The following is a 19,679-nucleotide window of genomic DNA, read 5'->3' as shown; positions in this document are numbered from 1 at the left end:
TTTTCTCTTTATTTGTACAGTGTAAATTCAAGCTTCTTTTTCTTTTTATTACTTATTTTTTCAAACCTTCCTTCTTCCCACGCTCTACATAGTTACGGTGTTCTGATATAAAAAACCATTTAATTGGAAGGCGGTTTTTTTACACTTAATGATTTCCGCAACATTAACTGCGATCGTCGATCTCGAGAGACTGTTCCAAATATGTAACAAGGAGCGTGCAGAAGTATGTATATGTTAGTATTTAGTTAGTAGCGTGTGTGAACTGAGCTTAAGAAGATGCCACTTCTCGGTTGTGTACTCGTGGGACATGATCCGCGAGGGGCCAGGGAGGGGAGGGGGCGGTTGAATGCGAAATGGCACGGAACGTCGGTGCGATACAGCCGATTGCGTGGAGCAAATTTTCCCGCAGGTGCACGCGCGATACGGCATTTATGGCGTCGGCGATGACGTGGCTGGGGAACAATAGCCGCGTCCCGATTTCGTGGCTTGCTAGATGAACTTAGCGGGTAAAGATAAAGCATCTGCATGGAGGAGCCACGATAGATATGTACGTATGCTGTACATATATGTGTCGAGATTACGCTTAATTCTCTATGTACATATCCGAGATCCGCTGGATCTGCGTTTCTATTTGGAAAGCTAATGTCTAATCTATAAAAGAGATATGGGGTCACGCGACCTCGCGACAACAGATCGAGAAACTGAAGGATCTCGTTCGATTTCTATAAAAAAAACAAGATCTTTACTTAGATGGGAGATCGACGGGAATTCGATAAATTGGAGTAGCAGACGACAGATAGATAGATAGGATTAAATATTTTATACGTCATCGCCTACGATGATCCACTTTCGACTCAGAAACAACGTTCCAAAACGCGTTCTTATTTTTACAGGAAGCGAGTCGAAAGTTCGTATCATTTAGTCACGCGACAACGTAACTCTTGAGATATTATGTGACAACGTTATTAAGTATTCAGATGTTATTAAATGTTTAAACACAGAAAGGCTTATGTCTTGTAATTGGACGCTTTAATGGTGTATCTTTAATAGTAACGAATGGCACACACGATTCGACGACGATTGGCGTGTCCTACATGACGATTACCTACCGTTATAAGCAGATTTGCATAGACGTGCAATATGTGGAATTTTGCTTCGAAGTGACAGCTAAATCCACTAATATCCGCCAACACGTTAATATGATTTGTAACTCTCCTGTGCACGTGTATGCATCGTGGATAAAGCCATACTGAATCCACACCCATTCGCCGATATGTCTGCCTGTTAATGTTATTATTAGTATTATTATTGAATAAGCGAAAACATATTTGTGGTGCACGGAGGAGGGCGAAAGGCACGCAATTCCGCAATGCAGGTTAATCTGCTTAAGACACGCATTTCCCTTCTCTTTGAAAGCAAATTCACACACGCGCGCGCGTGGTGTGTGTGTGTGTGTGTGTGTGTGTGTGTGTGTGTGTGTGTGTGTGTGTGTGTGTGTGTGTGTGGTTTGTAATATATATATATATATATATATATATATATATATATATATATATATATATGAATTTATTAAGTACATATGCTTAATTTGAAACAAAGCTTTGAAACAATCGTATTAAAGACACATAATCATTTTAATTTAATTATCATTCATTAATAATTATCACACATTATTTATTATAATAATGATTTATTATTGAAAATTGTTAATAATTAATTATTATTTATTAATTATTATGCACTGAAGATCAGTTACCTGATGACTGTACTTTTGCCTATCAATTTTATTATATCGATGAATTTTGTTGGACAGTTATTAAAATAAAGTTCAAATGAGTATATTTACATTTCCATTGTGTTTCGATAACATAATTAATTATATTGAAATTATTAAAATTAATTTATAGATTAATTTATAGAAAAATGAAAGTATATGTAGAAAGTGTGTGGTCAAGCACCTTCGAGTATGTACTGTCGCTTTTTTAAATCATTTTATTTCAAGAAGACAAATTTATCATTTCAAATATTTTTCTTCCTGTCACTTATTGGCAGATGATTAATAATTTTCCTGATCGTAAACTAGCCGATAAATACACGATGACTGATAAATGCCACGCGAAGCCAAGGAAAAGACGCAACACGTTAACTTCAAAGGGTTAAATGTTGACAAGCGAAGACATTACAGTTGCATTAATTAATCGGGCACGCGGAGGACTTATCGCTAATGAAACGGTCGCTTGATTAAGATGCAAACGAGCCGTTTCTCACGTACGTGCGTCGGCTCGAGCCTCGCGTCGCTTCGTTTTAGTCGTCTGCCCCTCCGATTGCGAGTCCATAAATCTCAATCCGTAAACTCAAACACCGGCGGAATTGCAAATCGTAAGTAACAAACTGCGGCGCAAAGACTCGCGGCATCACAACGAGGACGGACGGACGGACGGACGGACGAATAGCCAATCTGCTCTTTGAAGCGGAGCGAACGAGAATGGTAAGGCGTCTCTCGTACCGTCGCCCACCACCGTCGTCCTCGCGCCGCCACCGCGTCGCGCCTTTGTCAATATTAGGTTTCCCTGTGATTACGTAATAAAGTAAACGTCGTTTTAACCCCTTTAGTCGGCGCTATCGACCGCCGTTCGAATTAGTTCGGTGCAAGTCATGTAAATTAGTCCCGAGCCGTAACTCAGGGGGTGGAAATTGGGGAAAGTGATGGCGGCGGCGGCGGCGGCGGCGATGGCGGCAACGGCAATGTCGGGGACAAGGTGGCCTTAGTGCCAGTGGTGACGGGTTAGAATGTCTGAAATATCACGTTAGCAATCGGGCTGTCTAGGCGATGGCGGCGGCGACGGTCGCGGCGCGATTAAACGAGTTCTTTTTTGCACAACAAAGATGTCTCCAAGATGAGAGATGATCAAATTGCAAGGATCTTATTTGTAGGATCATAATTGAATTATTTACATATACGAAGCCTTGTCTAAAATAAAATCTGAAAATAATTTTATGTAGACCACAAATGTATGGCTTATATTTATAAATATTTATTTAATTATAAATTTGAAATTTACTCTCAAATTATCTTATTCAGTTTAAAAACAAAATATAATGTGAAAATAATGTAATTTTACTAGCTTTTATCTTTACTTATGATAGAAATCATTCAATTGACTCGAGAAGTTCAGAAACTCCATTTATTCGATAAGCCAGATTCTTCAGAATGGAAAAAGATATTGTTGTGCGAGGGATTTCTGTTTGAACTGGTATAATTCCACGCTTGCTGGCTCCACGCAAGCTGTCGAAGCTTATGGTTTTTCTATCCATAACGTTTTACATGATAAAAATATGGTAACTTATGTAATTCAATTTTGTGAGAAACAAGCTATGTGCTGCTTCAAATATTTTTTAGATTTAATTTAATTCAAAGCGATCGAAAAATTATTCCACTGGGCAAAAATTTTTTGTTTTGTATATCTGTAAATATAAATATTGCGAGAAAGTAGCATAATTCTCAAAAATCGTGATAAGATATGGCCTTCCAAAACAGCGGTGAAATCCTCGTTTTATTCCAGAACGCGGGCGCTTTATCCGTCAATAAATTCATGATAAAGCTGAAATTACGAGCGATGGAGGTATATGGAGCGTATGCACGCGGCATAATTCTGTAATCGATCTTGAATTATTGAGTGGAAGTAAAACTGTAGGGCGAAATAATAATCGGTGAGGATTTCACCGCGGGCAGCAAGATAGAAATCTGCTTTAATTAATTTCATTATGCACTCATCTCCGGATGAACGGAACCTACCGTAATGACGGGGAGGGGGGGGGGGGGCAGGAGGGGGGAAAGGGTCTATGGGAGCGAGGCAAAAATGCAACACCACCCTTTTTAATTAATAAATGTCATTTATGAGGCGAATACACGTCCGTTACTCCGATTGATGCTATTCAAGACCGACAAGTTTTCCCCCCGACATCACGCTCCGTTCGACGTCACGTTGGAAATACGCCGTTCTCGGCGAATAATTACCGCGATCCGCAAATTAGTTTAAAAGAACGACGAAGATAGATCGTTTCCGTACGGATATTTTCGGTCCATACAACTTGTGACGCTTATCGCCATCCATATCACGCCGTAAATCAAGGAACTTCCATAATGTATGGTCCTATAAATACAATAGCCCAAAGCGTCCGACGGCTGTACGCAGCAACATTTACCATTACCGATTTGCGCGGTGCTTTCAGTATCCGCAAAACCATCGTTCGCGGTCATTTTGCGCCGTTATCGACAATCGCCTTACTCGCGCCTCTATAAATTCTCAGTCACATCGCGTGCAACGTACGGGTATAGTCGAGGGCAACGCAATGGATCCCGCAATTTTCCCCGGGTTCAACGCACCCCGGATGAAAATCTTTATCCGCGCGACTGCTGGAAAATTCAGAGAACGCGCGCGAATAATAGCTTACAACATTCCGCGAGATTGAGGTATGGATGTGATTTGATTTAAAAACTTTATTCGTGTGGTTTGTCCAATATCGAAGTCAATAATATTTTATTTCATTATATTATATTTGTCTTCGTATTTCCTCTTAAAATTAATTTTTTTCAAAACTCACAAGAAACTTTTCGAAATGCATTATACTTAATATTCTCATTTTATTAATATATATATATATGATTCTAAAATTATTCTAATCTTTAAGGCGTGTTGAATCATTTGTTATCCTAGGCGAAGAGTCAATATTTTGGTAGTATATAATTCTCGACGTTCTATATGAAACCGGCGACAATTTTCCGAATAACTTCAATTCCTCGTGTGCGAGCGAAGTGCGCGCCGATGATGTATCGCTTTATAGAAACAAAGAGGATTTATCAACGTCAATTTGGCGTGCAGGAAGGTACGCGTCTTGTGGCCAGCGACCCGCTATAACGAAGAAACGAGCGGCGGTCGAGGGCAGCCGGACGGTTAATTTTACTCGCGCCGTTATCGCGAGAACGTTAGAACAACGAGTGGGGTTAATTAATTGCGGACCTTTTTTAATTTGTCTTGCTAGACGCCGGGATTACCGCGAAATTTTTAAACCGATACATCCAGTCGAGAAGCGGAAACGGTAAATTGGAGATACTTTGTTGAAATGCGAAAGGGGACCTGGTGGAAATTTATTTAACTCGGAAAAGTCCGCAGTGATAAAGAAATGTGATGATAAAGAGTGCACTTGCTTTAAAAAAAATTCTCCCCTTCCCCTTCGTGTGAGGAGAAATTCATATCATATATCGTCCAGATCATCGATTATTTTACTTTGCTTCATATATTTTTGTGCTTAGCGATTTACAAAGGGAGTTTACGTATGGAAAAGATTCGCAAACCCTCATTGCTAAGTCGCCTTGAGAGAGAAATACTTGAATCATTCTGAAAAAGAGCGCGCAAGATGGGACACAAGATTAATTGTCCCCGCTCTAAATTAAGTTATTCACTTTGTTATGGTACTTGAGCTATCGCGCGGCAAGATACATGGCGCGTGATAAAGTAGTAAGAGAGCGGAAAAGAGAGAGTATGCGAGCGGGAGGATTAATGAGGAGAGGGAGAGTTTATGATCCCGCGCTTAAAATTCGTCATACCGGCTGCATGACTGCAAAGGAATGTAAAAGTATCTGAAAAGGCTTTTCAATTCGGCATATATTTTATTCGTACTCGAGCACTTTCCGTCTAGGCAAATCGATTATTCCTGACACTTTTAATATAATATAAATAATATTTCATATCAAAATTCATAACCAATATATATTCCCTCATTTGACTTGGAAATTTAAGCTTAAAAAATAAAAATGATATTTTCTTCCAATAGAAATTTTATAAAATATTTTATTATAATAATATATTATTTCGCAAAAATATTCTATAAAGGGATAGAAAGGCATTTAATTTGTAAATTAAATAATTTGCAGTCAGCCCGTTGGAGGTGAAAATAATTGATGGAAACCGACCACTATCTGCGGGCAAGAGATATGATCTAGTCTGCACAACTTCCGGTTCCAAGCCAGCAGCCCATGTCACCTGGTGGCGAAATGGTCAGCGCTTAGTGGATTCCAAGGAGACCGTAAGTGTGTTCCTTGATGGAACAATTTTCGTCCTTGTGCCAACATACATTTCGCTCAGCTATTCCCGGGCAACGCATAAAGTCGAATTTGTAGTCTGAGATAAGAGAGAATCCCTGTATCAAGAATATAACGTTAATATAAATTTAGGTGAACTTCTGCAAATGTAGAAATGAAAGAACGTACTCTTTTTTTAAAAAAATATATTATAAGATTATATTTCATTACCTGTTATTATAAAACATTCTCTTTTCTGATTACTCTATTACTTGATATGTAAATTTAAACAAATGTTAGCACTAACTAAGTTGAACTTTTCGCATAAACGCCACGTTAAACTACTTCATCGCCCATGTTCTCTAATACATTAAAAACGCATCTGTCACCGCTAGAAAGTTTTGTCCTATGCGTGTCTAAACTTTCCAAGTTTTTTTCATGTATTTACTACGTTTTACTCCTCAAGCTATAGAAGACATACCGACAAACTTTTAGAGAGAAAGAGAGAGAGAGAAAGAGAGAGAGAGAGAGAGATCCTTCTCTTCTTTTCTTTAAAATTTTTGTTTTAATTTCCTGATAATTATTTGATATGATATATATTGGAAAATACGTGGGAGGAATGCAAAATTTAATTATTTTTTAATTAGAATTATTATAGTTGCGGTCGAGTGTCATTGACGATACCAAATTGATCTCCATATTAGTGAAAGACGACAATTAATCTGCCGCTGTGCCTATCTGGCTGACATGTGTCTCCTAATTTCGCGGTAGAGCTGCAATTTCCACGTTCAATTTCCGCGGATTAAGCGACGCCAAAAAAAGACGTAGGCCGATTACGTGATTGACTGCCGTTTATAGTGGCCTGTGTCCTAGAGGGATTACTTCTAATTAACGGGAAATAAAACTTGAGCTTGAGATGTCGAGGTATATTCCTGTTAAGCATGACATTGAGTTGAAAGAGTGTACGACACGATAATAATTTAACGAGATTAAATGTTGATAAGAATATTTTTAACACACATTTTTCGCTTACAGCTGTAAACAAGATTGTCTTGTTTACAGCTGACTTTTCATCTATATTAATCTTCCGTTCTTTACTTCATTTTATCGATTATACTTTCCTTAAGTATTGAAGATTTCTTGGATAATTTTTTAACGGAACTAAATATTTTGTTATAGACGTGAAACTAGGATGAATAATACGTTAATTAATAATGTTAGAATAAATTTTTTGTTAAAAAAGGAGAAAATATTGAAACAATACGTGTCGATGTTGTAAAACAATTGTTTATTGAACAATTTGAACGCGTCTTGTTCATAGTACGAAATTCTCTTCATATAAACCGTGTATCGATCCGCCGTAGAATTGAAAATAAAATGAAAAAAAAAAAAAGAAAAACTAGAAACTGCTTTATAATGTTATACACTATCGAATCGTGTGTTTCGTTAAAAAAGCGTAGCATTTCGACGTTACGGGATTAATCAACAGCAATAATGAAGAAGTACGTCGCGAATACCGATAAATCTAATTACGGCGCAATTCAAATAAAGAATATCTCGCCGGGGCGATTACGATGATACTTGATCTACGAGAACGAAATCCTTTCGCATGCATACTCTTTCACTTTTTGCCCCTCCCCCTCTCTCTCTCTCTCTCTCTCTCTCTCTCTCTCTCTCTCTCTCTCTCTTCCTTCCTCTTCATTCCGATACAATTCATTAATTCATTCAATTTCATTCCGAACGCGCGGCGAAATAAATTTCGATTTAACGTAAATCGAACGCTCTAACCGGGGCGCGGCGTTCCTGTCGCGAGAAACGGATGAAGGTATTTCGTATACAAAGCAAACAAACGTCAATGGAAACGCGGATTAGCGATGAAATGAAAGAACGTACTTTCGAATAAATTGACCCGTTGTCGGACGAAATCGAGCATCGGTCGTTGTTTATTTTACTTCGATTTCCCCGCGCCAACCCCGATAAAACACACCCCTAGAGGAGGGGGGAGGGGTAGTGCACACGGACGCGCAAACAACACGACGCGCGTCGTATCCGCCGCGCGTTTTGATCCGCACTTAAGACGACGACGTAAATATTGGTAGCGGCGGATTAAGGACGGCGACGACAACGAGGGGGGTGGAGGACGCCCCGGGCGTGCGGGGATATAGAAAATATTGTTTCAAAGTCGCGCTAGAGCGACACGACACTGGAGATTGTTTCGCTGCTTACGTAAGAAAGTTAAACACAAAAGCGGCGGCCTCTAAAGGGGAGGAAAATACGATGGGAGAACCCGCCATAATCCACGCTGGCTCGCCTCTCTCTTCTTACTTTTCCCGTAATCACGCAGCTCCTCGGCAAGTTGCCCGCTCTCCATCCTTCTCGGCTTCGCACGATTACGCAACCGCGTGCAAAAATAGCTACCGGGATGTAGACAACAGCCCAGTAAGCGAGAGCTCGAGGTTTTCATGCCATGAGTATTTTTACCCCTTCCCTCCCCCCCCCCCCCTCCCTCCTCCATCCCCATCCACGCTTCGTATCGTATCGTGAAATTGCAGCAATTATGTTAATCGATTCGACCCACGCGGAATGCGCAGTCGGAAATATATTTTTAATGGATGGCGCATCTCATTTCGTAATTATCTTTGCACGGGCCGTCGCGCGAAACGGCGCGAAACTCTCTCTCACGCCGCCATCGGAACGAAATTAGAGCGCGAGTCCCCGACCGTTGATTTATTCCCCCTGGCAAGACGCGAAATTTATTATTCGCGCGCGCTCTCTGGCCCGCGATTATTTTTTAATCGCGCGATAGAACGCGGAGGGATAACCCGCGTTGTCGCGCGAGATTGAAGGCTCGATTGTGTTGCGCGCGTGTTCAAACGCAACGGGAAACGTTGCAAAAAAAAAAAACCACCCGGAATATTTTGAGATTTTATGAAATATTTTGCGTTATATTTCGTTCAGGGGAATGAGTAATGAGGACGACGCATTTTTTCTGACTACCGTGCGCATAATTTCCGTTTTATGCGAGGAACGTAATCCCTGAACTCGGTTCATTGGACTGAACGTTAGCGTTTGCACACTAGTCCGGATGTTTCACTCGCGAAAACGTAAAGCGGAGTTATTACGCGCGCTTCATAATCCATGAACACTTGATTTTTTATAAACTACAGAACTTATAAATAGCGTAAAATTGCGAATTACGCTTGATTTGGATAGGTTGGTTAAAATATAAAATAGAAGTGAGACTTGAATTTTCCGTGATTTGTGGCGTAGTTGAAAAAGTTCTCATTCAGCACACCAATTCGAGTAAATTACCTGGATTTTATTTTATTTCGAAATATCACACAAATTGGAAGATTTACTATACAATTTCACCCCGAGACAATAGCAATTCAATAAAACAGTTTTCACGTTAATATCGAAAAACATAAAAGGAGGAAAAAAAATGTAAATTTCATATTTCTTTCCCTTCGGCACTCTTGGAACTATTCAAAAAGTATTTGCTCAGACAACAAAGAGAAAACAATTTTCATGCGAATGTTTCGAGGTTGCATTCTGATCGATCGTTATAAAAATGAAGCACATCTTCTCTCTCGCGTTTTACTCTATTTATTCTATTTATTTCTATGATCAAAATCAATAATAAAAAAAAAAGTGCGCTTTTCGTCATTAATACGCGTTATTTACCCGTTCCTTGTACTGCTTTCAAACTACGAGCCACTATTTACGAAATGCTAACTGATAAATAACAGATTTATAGAAAAGGCGGCTTTGTTGGTATGTTTTTATCTACCCTTGCATGCGCTCGCAAATCTCTCCAATTGTACAGACGGACAGAGATAAATTTCGGCGATCGTATCAATGCAGAAGAAGAGAGAGAGCGGTTAATCGACCACTCGACATATCGGGCGTCCATTAAGGCATCGATTTGCCTTAATTACAAGCGCGAAATCGCGGAATCCCTAGGCGACGCTCGCATTTAAATTATTCGATGCCTAACAACGCTTTTATCGCGTAAAAGGCTCGTACCCGTAATAACGGTAATTCACGCACCACCATAGCAACAAGATATGCTTGCACATGGGATACATACACATAAGGAAGAACCTCATTTTACGGTCACTTTAAGGAGCTGTACAGGCCATGATCGAGCTTGTAAATTACATTGAGTGCGCACCCCGACGATGTAAATCGAATCGGAAGTCCTCAGGGCGCGCGGCTTTCCACAGAGATGCATGTCTGATCATAGAGTGGTATTTACTACTTAAATGAGTTCTGGGACGAATTGATTATCGAAATGAAGGTTATAATATTTGTAAATATTGTAGATATTCCTTCAAAATTTCAAAATTTCCTTCCTTTAATTCAGAAAATAAAATAAAATCTAAAAGATATATTAAATTAATTAGCTATTAAAAATAATATAGCTATTAATAATAATATTTTTAAACAGAGAAATATTCATGTCATATGAAAAATGATATATGATCATATTCAAACGTAATTAAAAGAACATTAAAAGAACATTAAAATTTATTTGTAAAAAAATAATAAATATCTATTTTGAAGAAATATTTTAATAATAAAATATTTTATAATTTTTTTATATTTTATATTTTGATAATTTTAACAAAAGTGAGAAATTAAAGGTACGTTAAAAAATTAAATTGTCCATACATGCATTATTATTCTTACCACTTTAGAAGTTTTATCACGCATAAGATAAGTTTCTTAGCTACTGACAGATGCGTTTTTAATGTAATATATTAGATAAAAGAGGCAAGAAGTATGTGACGTAAACAACCTAGAAGAATAGGGAAAGAATAAGATCCCTTATTTATTGCTTACACACACGCTTTCTCATGCGTAAGTCGCGAAAATTAATCAGGCACACATACATTAAATAATTCAGTGAAACCCTGACGTAATGACGGTCCAGCCCCTCTAAGAGATAAAAGCCACTTTTTCGTTGTTAGAAAATAGACCGACCCCTTCAGGAGGGTAACGAGAGATTGATCGGGAATTTCGACTATATTAGTTAGCGCCCCTCAAGGTTCGGTGATAGATTCGCTTTTAATATAGGGGGGGTTGAACGTCAGCGCCATCGAAGACAATGCGGACGGATCATTTCGATGAGGAAAAAGAGAATAAATGCGACGAATGACGACGAAGGGCGGCGGGTTCGGGACCCCGATGAACGTTATCATAATGTTATTACAGACCTCCGCCGATGGGAACACGACCACCAGCGTTTTATCTTTCATGGCGACGAAAGCAGACGCAGGCAGACACTTGTCGTGTCAAGCTGAAAATCGAATCATGGGAAACGCGCCGATAGAGGACGGCTGGGTACTCCAGATACAATGTAAGCTCATAAACGACGTCGGCTCCGACTCCGGCTCCCCGGGGCTCGCCCGACGTTCTTTCCTTATTTATTCAGACGCCGGGAATCCGGTCGATTTTGACGGTTTATCGAAGGTCGTGATTCGCAGACACGCCAGAGACGCAGATTCAGCTCGGCACGTCGCTGAATCCGAACGCCATACGCGAGGGCACGGACGTTTACTTCGACTGTCTCATACAGGCCGAGCCGCCTGTGTACAAGGTGGAATGGCGACATCAGGTAAGTGAGAATACAGTTTTATTCACGACAAAATAGTAACTTTTTTCTTAGCGACTTTTGCACGCCAGATATTTCTGGATATTCCTTAATGCGGGATATTCGATGAAATAATGTAATTACCTAGAAATAAAATAATGGAATCGTTTTTAGAAAATTACGGACTTTTCTCTTTTCCACGATAAAAATACGTTGATTTAACGAAGATTTCTCAGAAATAAATTTTGCAAAAAATATCAGCGACGAGCGCTCTAGAGTTACAAAAATTTATTTAACGAGATTCATTTAAGATAAGCTAATTTTGATGAAATCAATTTAACTTTATGTTAACGCCCAAATACTGCGTTTACAGTATTCGCACGCGAAGTACAATTTATCAGAATTATGTGTCTCTCGTCTGTACATCGGAAAATATTTTCCGATATACAGATGAGAGCGGGAAATCTTCTGGAAGAATCAAGATACTCCAGTTCCATTAGTTCATATTTCGAGGATGTCATCCCGTGTATCCTCTCGCTTCGTGTCGTTACGATTATCATTAATCAATCCCGAAGATGCGCGAACACTGTCGCGAGCAATTCGTCCTGCGTATCCCTCGCGCTCGGAAAGTTCTAAAACCCGAGTGTCGTAAACAGATTGGTCTCTCGTCGGCTAACAAGCTCGATTATGCTTGTACTCGCTCGCGCGCCACGCCAACTTACATCAAGAACCGAATATACAAACTTCGACGCTCGAAGCATCAAACTTTTATAATAACTTTGCCGTCACCCGTGCGAGCGAGCACGTCTCTCATCATCTCTCCCTCTCACCTTTGACGAGAGCGAGATTGGTATGGCTGTGCGATTCCCGTTCGCGTGCGCACACGTGAAAAGTAATCCCCGCACATCCCGGCGTGGCCGGGAGATTCAATCTGAACAGCGAGAGGTGCCAATTACCGTGTTTCTTTCAGGGCAGGGCACTCCATCACAACATCACGCAGGGCATCATAATCAGCAACCAGAGCCTGGTGCTACAGGGGGTCGATCGCAAAAGCGCCGGCAATTACACGTGCGTGGGATACAACACCGAGGGCGACGGCGAGAGCTCGCCCTTTTATCTGAACGTGATGTGTATGTATCCCTGTGCATCCGCACATAGAATACTAAAGAGCAGAGAGCGATAGACGTCTCGGCGTAAATGAAGAAAGATTTATTCATATAGAATATAAATTAAGAATCTAGAATCTTTCCCTTCTTTCATCTCAATTTATTAATATATTTTTTTCTGAATTAATTGTGCGATAATACTTTTGAATATAATATGAACGAAAAGAAAGAAACGAGAATATTTCAACAGACAGAGTGAAATGTATTATCTCACAGATTTTAATCTTTGTTATCTGGATTATTATATAATATTACTCTTCGCGAATGTGATATAACTAAATAATCACTTGGAATAATCACTTATTTATCAGAATTAAGAATGCGAATGATAACGAGATAACAATGGAAGGGCTCATTGAAAATGTATTCGGTCGGCTTTAATCAATAGTGGATTATAATGAGGGAAGATTCGACACTCCGTAAATTCCCACTGTGAAATTTTAATTCCTGGCTTACATATATACATTTGTACGTCGAATTGAGCCAGCTGTTTATCCATTTGCACGCAGATTATCGGACGCGATATCGAAATATTTCATATTGCAATAGTTTTGTTGATCAATATTTGAATTTATCAGAAAACCCCGAATCAGCTGGCTCGCTGTGGAATGCAAAGCGTATTACAGTGAAGCTCGTGCATATTTAATATAGAAATACGCAGTTAAAAATTACAGTAAGCGCATTATTAACATAATACTATCCATATAGCTAAAGAGTAAAAGAAGATAATAAAAGGGATTAAGCGGATTTGAAAAATGTCAAATTTAATTAATAATAAAATTAATTAATGTCTGAAATTAAAATGTCTGACCATTTAAAAAGTAATAATGAACGTTGGAATGGATTTTGGAAGAGAATTTTTAAGTCCCGCTTTTTAATTTAGTTACTTTATTAATATTGTGGAGTTATTTAACATTGAAATTAAAATATCTATGCAAATTAAACAAAAAAAAAATGTAAATTAAAAATTTATTTACATTTAAAAGACAAAAACTTTATATTCAGAAAATGTACGCAAGAATATTTCAAAAATATAACATAGCTGAATCATCACGATAGTAAAAATCCGAAAACGTTTAAATAATATTTCTTATAAGAAATATTGACCTACATTTCAAGAAATCCTTTTATAATTGAAACGAAAAAAACCAATACCAGGTCTCCTATTTGCGACCAATCAAATCCTCTTTTTTATCAGATTTTCACGAGAAACTTAAAGCAGTTCGCGAAATATCAGTAAATTGTATTCCCAGCACGTTTAACGGTAGCATAAGAAATTCATGAACCGCACAGGACCAAGATACCTTCGCATCCGTGCGCCCCAATTATTTATCGATACCGTTCGACTTTCGTATCCTCCCCCCTGTAGTTGCCCCCACGTGCAAGCCGAACCAGACGAAGGTCCACGGCGTGGCGAAACAGGAGAAGGCGAATATATCCTGCCAAGTGGATGCAAATCCACCGCAAGTGCAATTCAAGTGGACCTTCAATAATTCCGCCGAGAGTATCGACGTTGCGGCCGGCCATATCGCGCGGGCTGGCACATCCTCCATCGTCTCATACACACCAATGACGGAATTAGATTACGGCACGTTACTCTGCTGGGCCAGCAATCACATCGGGCAACAACAAGTGCCCTGTGTATATCACATTATACCGGCAGGTAAGAGATCTGCATTTGTATCTATGTGTATCGCGACATTCGCGAAAATGAGACATAGCTCTTGATAGCGAATTTTCGACCTAGAAGATTAATTATCTCGACGAGTGCGTGTACACACACACACACACACACACACGCGCGCGCGCGCGCGCGCGCGCGAGAAATATTTTATATATAATATATATATATATATAAATTAACGAAGGGTCGAATTAAATTGAATGCAAAAAATATAAATATTTTGTGTGTGTGTGTGTGTGTGTGTGTGTGTGTGTGTCGATCTTTCTTTAATTTATGAATATCCTTGGCGGAAGCTAGAAAACGAATATAAAATAGAAATCCTTTTTTTAGAAAAAAATAGAATGATGATAATTTAAAAATCTTTTCTGCATTTCAAAGATTAAAATTTATGCTTGGAAAGTAGGTAAAAAATTTGTACTTATAAAATGAGTTTTTATCTGGCATTTAATTTGTCTGTTTTTTTTTACAGGATAATAGAACAAATAGAGCTAATGCGAATGATTTTCATTCAAAGAATTTAATTCTTTTGAGAATTGCAACTTTATGCTAATTTAGAATTCGAATTTTATTCCTACTTTCCAAAGTATTACTTTCTCACATTTACGTAATTGCATAACTAATTCACAAATCTTAGTGCAAAATTGGAAAGACGTGATGCTATTTTATTAAAATCATCCAATTACGTGAAACTTTGAAAACTCGTAATTATAATTAATTCCAATTAATATTGTTGTAATAACGACATAATAATGAAATCACAATTTATTTTTGAATATCAAATGTCTTTAAGATGTAAATTATAAAATTTTATACACACACACACACACACACACACACACATTTTTTTATTACAGCACAAAAATCTAATTTTTTTTTATTAAATAAATCATTACAGTAAACAAATTTGATATTGTTGCTTTTTATTCAAATTTGACTTGAAAAATCTATATAAGCCCAACGGATCTATCCATAGCACTAGCATTCCCGTTATTCTCAAATTCGCGTATCCGCCAATATCGAGTATGCTCGAGTTACCAATTAATTGCGATTCATCGGATTGCGCTATCGGATTGGATTGCTCTACAAAGAAAACGCACATACACGCATGTACAAGAACGCGTTTCAGACATAAAGAAAAACAGTTTCCGCGCGGTGTCACAAAAAAAAAAAGGAAGAAGAAGCAAATCCGACGCGGACAAATAAAAAGCGGGCATCACGAGAGATGTTAGCAGGTGTCCGGCGCGCTATGATTTTTCAGTAACCATAAACGCGAAAACAACTCGGCATATACCCGCTTATTTCGTTTTCTTTATTTCCCCTCCCCGCGGCGCAATATGCCGTATTCCCCGTTATCGTCTCGTTCGCGCCCTTTTAGCTGGCTTTTACGAGCCGCGAAGTGTACCACCGGCTAATACCTTTACAGGAAAAAGCCAGACAGCCGTATATCTTTACAGCCGACTCGGTTACAAGTGGCTTGTATGCGCCAGCGCACCGTGTACCGGATTTACAGGGCAACTATCACGCCCTGATTCGCGAATCTACCGCACGCGAAACGATATGTTGCATAACACTTCCCCTTTCGCGCCGTCTGTACGAGACTATACATCATCTCGGCGAGAAAAGAACGCAGCATCGAAAGTTGGAATAAACTTCAGAACACGCTGACGCTAAAGAGTTACCGCTCTACTTATGTAATTAGTTTTGCTTAAAATTCAGCACACTTTAATACAGCGGAAAAAGTAGAAATAAACGAACTTCGGAAACTGCTGGAAAAGTTATTACGCAATTTTTTTACATCTATATTCGTATAATTTTTCGACTGTGAAACATATCCGCGAGACTTTGAAGATTTACAGTTTGAGAGAAAAAAAAAAGTTATTTCTATGTCTCTCAATTATAAAAACATGTAACTTTTATTGACCATTTATGATTTTTAATAAAAAGGCAAGTTCTTGTGAAATATTATACGATTCTATAGAAAAAATTGTTTTTTACATCTTTTTATTTAATCGAGAAAAAAATATTAGTAATCTTAAGAGGCTTTTTCCATTGTTGTCATGCGAAACGCATATATCTCGGTATTACCATCGTTAATTCATTTATTTCTACAATACGCTTGACTACTGCTGTATGGGAGCAAGCAAATATTTTAATCTGAATCCGTCGAAGCTTCGAACAATATTTTTTTTAACAGTTATTTAAAACATTGAAAAAATTTACAATCCAGCAGTCATTTTTTTTTTTTTCGAAAAAAAATTGACGCGTTAAACGCGTCATCGACATCTTAAATTTTTATATATTCGTTATTTTTATATATTCGTTCGTATATAATTCAATTTTGTATTTTTTTTTTTTTTTTTGAATCTTGATAATAGTTTTTCGTTATTGTTTGTTTGTGTTATCCATCTTATCCGTCCTAATATCGCGGCGCGGAAAATCGATTATCGGAAGGGCGCACTTGGAGAACTTGAAAGTTAGTCCGCGATGTTATCACGGTTTCGTGGCCAGTTACGAGTTGTTGCGAGCGCGCGAACAGACTCGTGCACACGGGGCATTTTAAAACGCAAGGCGAACCTTATCCGTGACAGGCCGGCCGGACATGGTTCACAATTGCACGACCTCGAACACATCGACCAACTCCTTTTCCGTGCGATGCACGGAGGGCTTCAACGGCGGCCTGCCGCAGTCCTTTCTGCTGGAGGTGCGCGAGAGCAACAGCCAGGAGTTGCGTGCCAATCTGACATCGCCGGTGCCGCGCTTCAGCGTCACTCACTTGGAGTCCGGCGCCCTTTATCAAGCCTGCATTTACGCCTACAACGACAAGGGCCGCAGCGAGGCGATGGTGGTGCAGGCCGGCACTCTGAGGCTGCCGGAAAAGCAACTCACGTCCGAGTCGGGTGAGAGAAAGATGATAATAATAAAAATAGAACAATCTCCCAAGAATAATAATGAAAATAGAGTACTTAATGGAAAGCGTGTGTACATATCATGTAAGTATTTTTTTCCGAAGTATCGCATATTAAAATATGTTGATACTCGTTTGATATTCGCAAAACTTTTTACTGGATTTACTGTACCGTTAACAATTCCAAAGCTTTCGATATCTTTTCAACAAGCTTTCGATTTGCTTGAAAGTTCCGAGAAAGTATTGACTTGAGAGCCATCACATCACTCTACATCCTACGCGATACATCCTACACGAGTACTTTTCAAACTTTTTTGCTTGCGACATAAAGTTCTTTATCGTCAAAAGTCGCGCGATCACATTATATTTTGAGAAGAGAATTGACGCAAATTTTTAGGAAATAAAATTATAAAATTATAAAATTCAATTATTTTCTAACATTACGATTAACGGACAAAGTATTATTTAATACTATTATGGATTGGAAACATAAATTAAGTTAACATAAATTATGTAATTCTAATTCTTAAAGATTTCATTTTTTTTTTATCTCGAACATTTTTCGTAAATTTTCCTTTTTATAGCGCAACCTTTTTCAACGTGTCGATGTTACGCGACGAGTATTAATCTCAAAAAATTACGCGAGATTTAAATAATTACAGACAAATTTTGCGTCAATGAGATAGTGCGAGTAAAGTGCCGCCGCCAATTGGTCGAATTAATGAAAAGCTATCGACTCAATATTAATTCGTCGAGTGAGCCGCGGAAAAAGCTCCCGCTGCTTTTATGACCCGACGCGAAAAATCGGATCAGAAACTGGCGATTTAATACTATCGGACAATTTTCCCGTTGTTTGCTGTTGATGCGATTGTTATCGTAATTTTTAATTCGTCTACCACCGGGATCGCGTGCTTTATATCTCTATTAAAATAAAATGCGCCCGACTGTATTTGGAGCATTGCTCGTTGCATTTCGACCGGATATGCAAACAAGTCGGGCGTGACACCTGTGTCACGCGCCTTTTATTCTTTTATGAAAGCTGTGCCTGTTACGGTATTAACATAGCATCAGCTGAACTGTTACAATATTATCGTATCGTGTAACTTGTTCAAAATCCGATGCCACATCTAGATTTTAGAGTGCTTAAAAGCGTTTTCATTAAAGGGTACGTTATTTTTGTCGAAGTGCGCTGAAAGCTGAAAGCTCTTTAAAATGATTTTGTAATAATTTCACTGCAATTAGGCGAATCTATGCGGTCGGGATTTTTCTTTTGATTTTCAATTCTTCCATTCTGAATGTTGCAGAACGACCAAGGCAGCACGACAATTTGACGCCGATGCTGAGTGTGATGATCGGCGTAGTGACGGCTCTCATTATCGTTGCGGTCATAGTGATGGTCGTCTTACGGATTCAGCACACGCACGTGGAGGATCAGAACAAGTCGCAGATGGAGGATCACGCGAAGCAGACGAAAGCCGTTCCCATACAAAGGGAGCTACGATTCCGAGAGGGATGTAGTCTGCTCGCGGACGAGAAACATCCCAGCAGCCCGTTTAGAAAACTGGACACCAGCGGCGATCTCAGCGAAAGCGATGAAAAGAATCCCGACATTATACCACAACAAATCACTGGTACTTTGTATGCTTACAATTCCTCGAATCAATTCTGAATTTGGCAAATTTATGAAAGCGAGTTGAAAATTTATTTTAAAAATACGATAGATTTAGTAAAAATTGAAAATAAATGTTTTTATCTTCTCAAATATAATTTTTCTGAAAAAAATTTGAAAATCAATAGCGCATTAAGAGAGCAGATGCGAGAGATTTATGTAAATTACAAAGTATCCAAAATATATTTTCTTCAAGATTGAAAGAAAATCTCGGCGATATAACGTTTCCGCCCGTTTTACGTGTGGTTGTAAATTTTTATTCCGGAAATTGCCTCGTTCGTGTTTACACGCCCGTAAAACTCTGCGGTGAAATTTGGTGGTTGTAAAAACGTCGTGAAATTTTTGCGCAGGTGACGAGCCGTCGGAATATTTAAGGAAGAGACGCCTGGTATCAACGATCGAGACATCACCATCCAGGAGCCTTTTGGAGCATTCGACGGTGACTTCCATCAGCGGACACAGCAGTTATGTCGGCTACTGCACGATTCGCAACGGCATGCCGCTGCATGAGTTCTCAAACTTGTCAACGAAGCACAAAAGCGTAAGTTTCATGGAAGATTTTCAATAATGTAAATTC

The 19,679-nt window shown here is 38.9% G+C and overlaps 1 protein-coding gene across 3 annotated transcripts in view; it reads left to right on the top strand.

Moving 5' to 3' along the window:
* Positions 1-19,679, top strand: part of LOC105423587 (neural cell adhesion molecule 2) — a 236,300-nt gene that overhangs the window by 213,270 nt on the left and 3,351 nt on the right. For all 3 annotated transcript variants that reach the window (XM_089080844.1, XM_089080842.1, XM_089080843.1), the window contains 8 exons: positions 5,936-6,087; positions 11,300-11,444; positions 11,572-11,702; positions 12,649-12,808; positions 14,214-14,507; positions 17,117-17,425; positions 18,738-19,064; positions 19,453-19,643. In XM_089080844.1, the coding sequence (XP_088936970.1) occupies positions 5,936-6,087; positions 11,300-11,444; positions 11,572-11,702; positions 12,649-12,808; positions 14,214-14,507; positions 17,117-17,425; positions 18,738-19,064; positions 19,453-19,643 (1,709 nt within the window). The remainder of the gene's footprint in view (positions 1-5,935; positions 6,088-11,299; positions 11,445-11,571; positions 11,703-12,648; positions 12,809-14,213; positions 14,508-17,116; positions 17,426-18,737; positions 19,065-19,452; positions 19,644-19,679) is intronic.

This window comes from Pogonomyrmex barbatus, unplaced genomic scaffold (assembly GCF_055798465.1).
Source record: "Pogonomyrmex barbatus isolate J1 unplaced genomic scaffold, ASM5579846v1 scaffold4, whole genome shotgun sequence".
NCBI lineage: Eukaryota > Metazoa > Arthropoda > Insecta > Hymenoptera > Formicidae > Pogonomyrmex > Pogonomyrmex barbatus.
The sequence above is the reverse complement of the archived record's forward strand: the minus strand, read 5'-3'. Positions and strand labels throughout refer to the sequence as shown.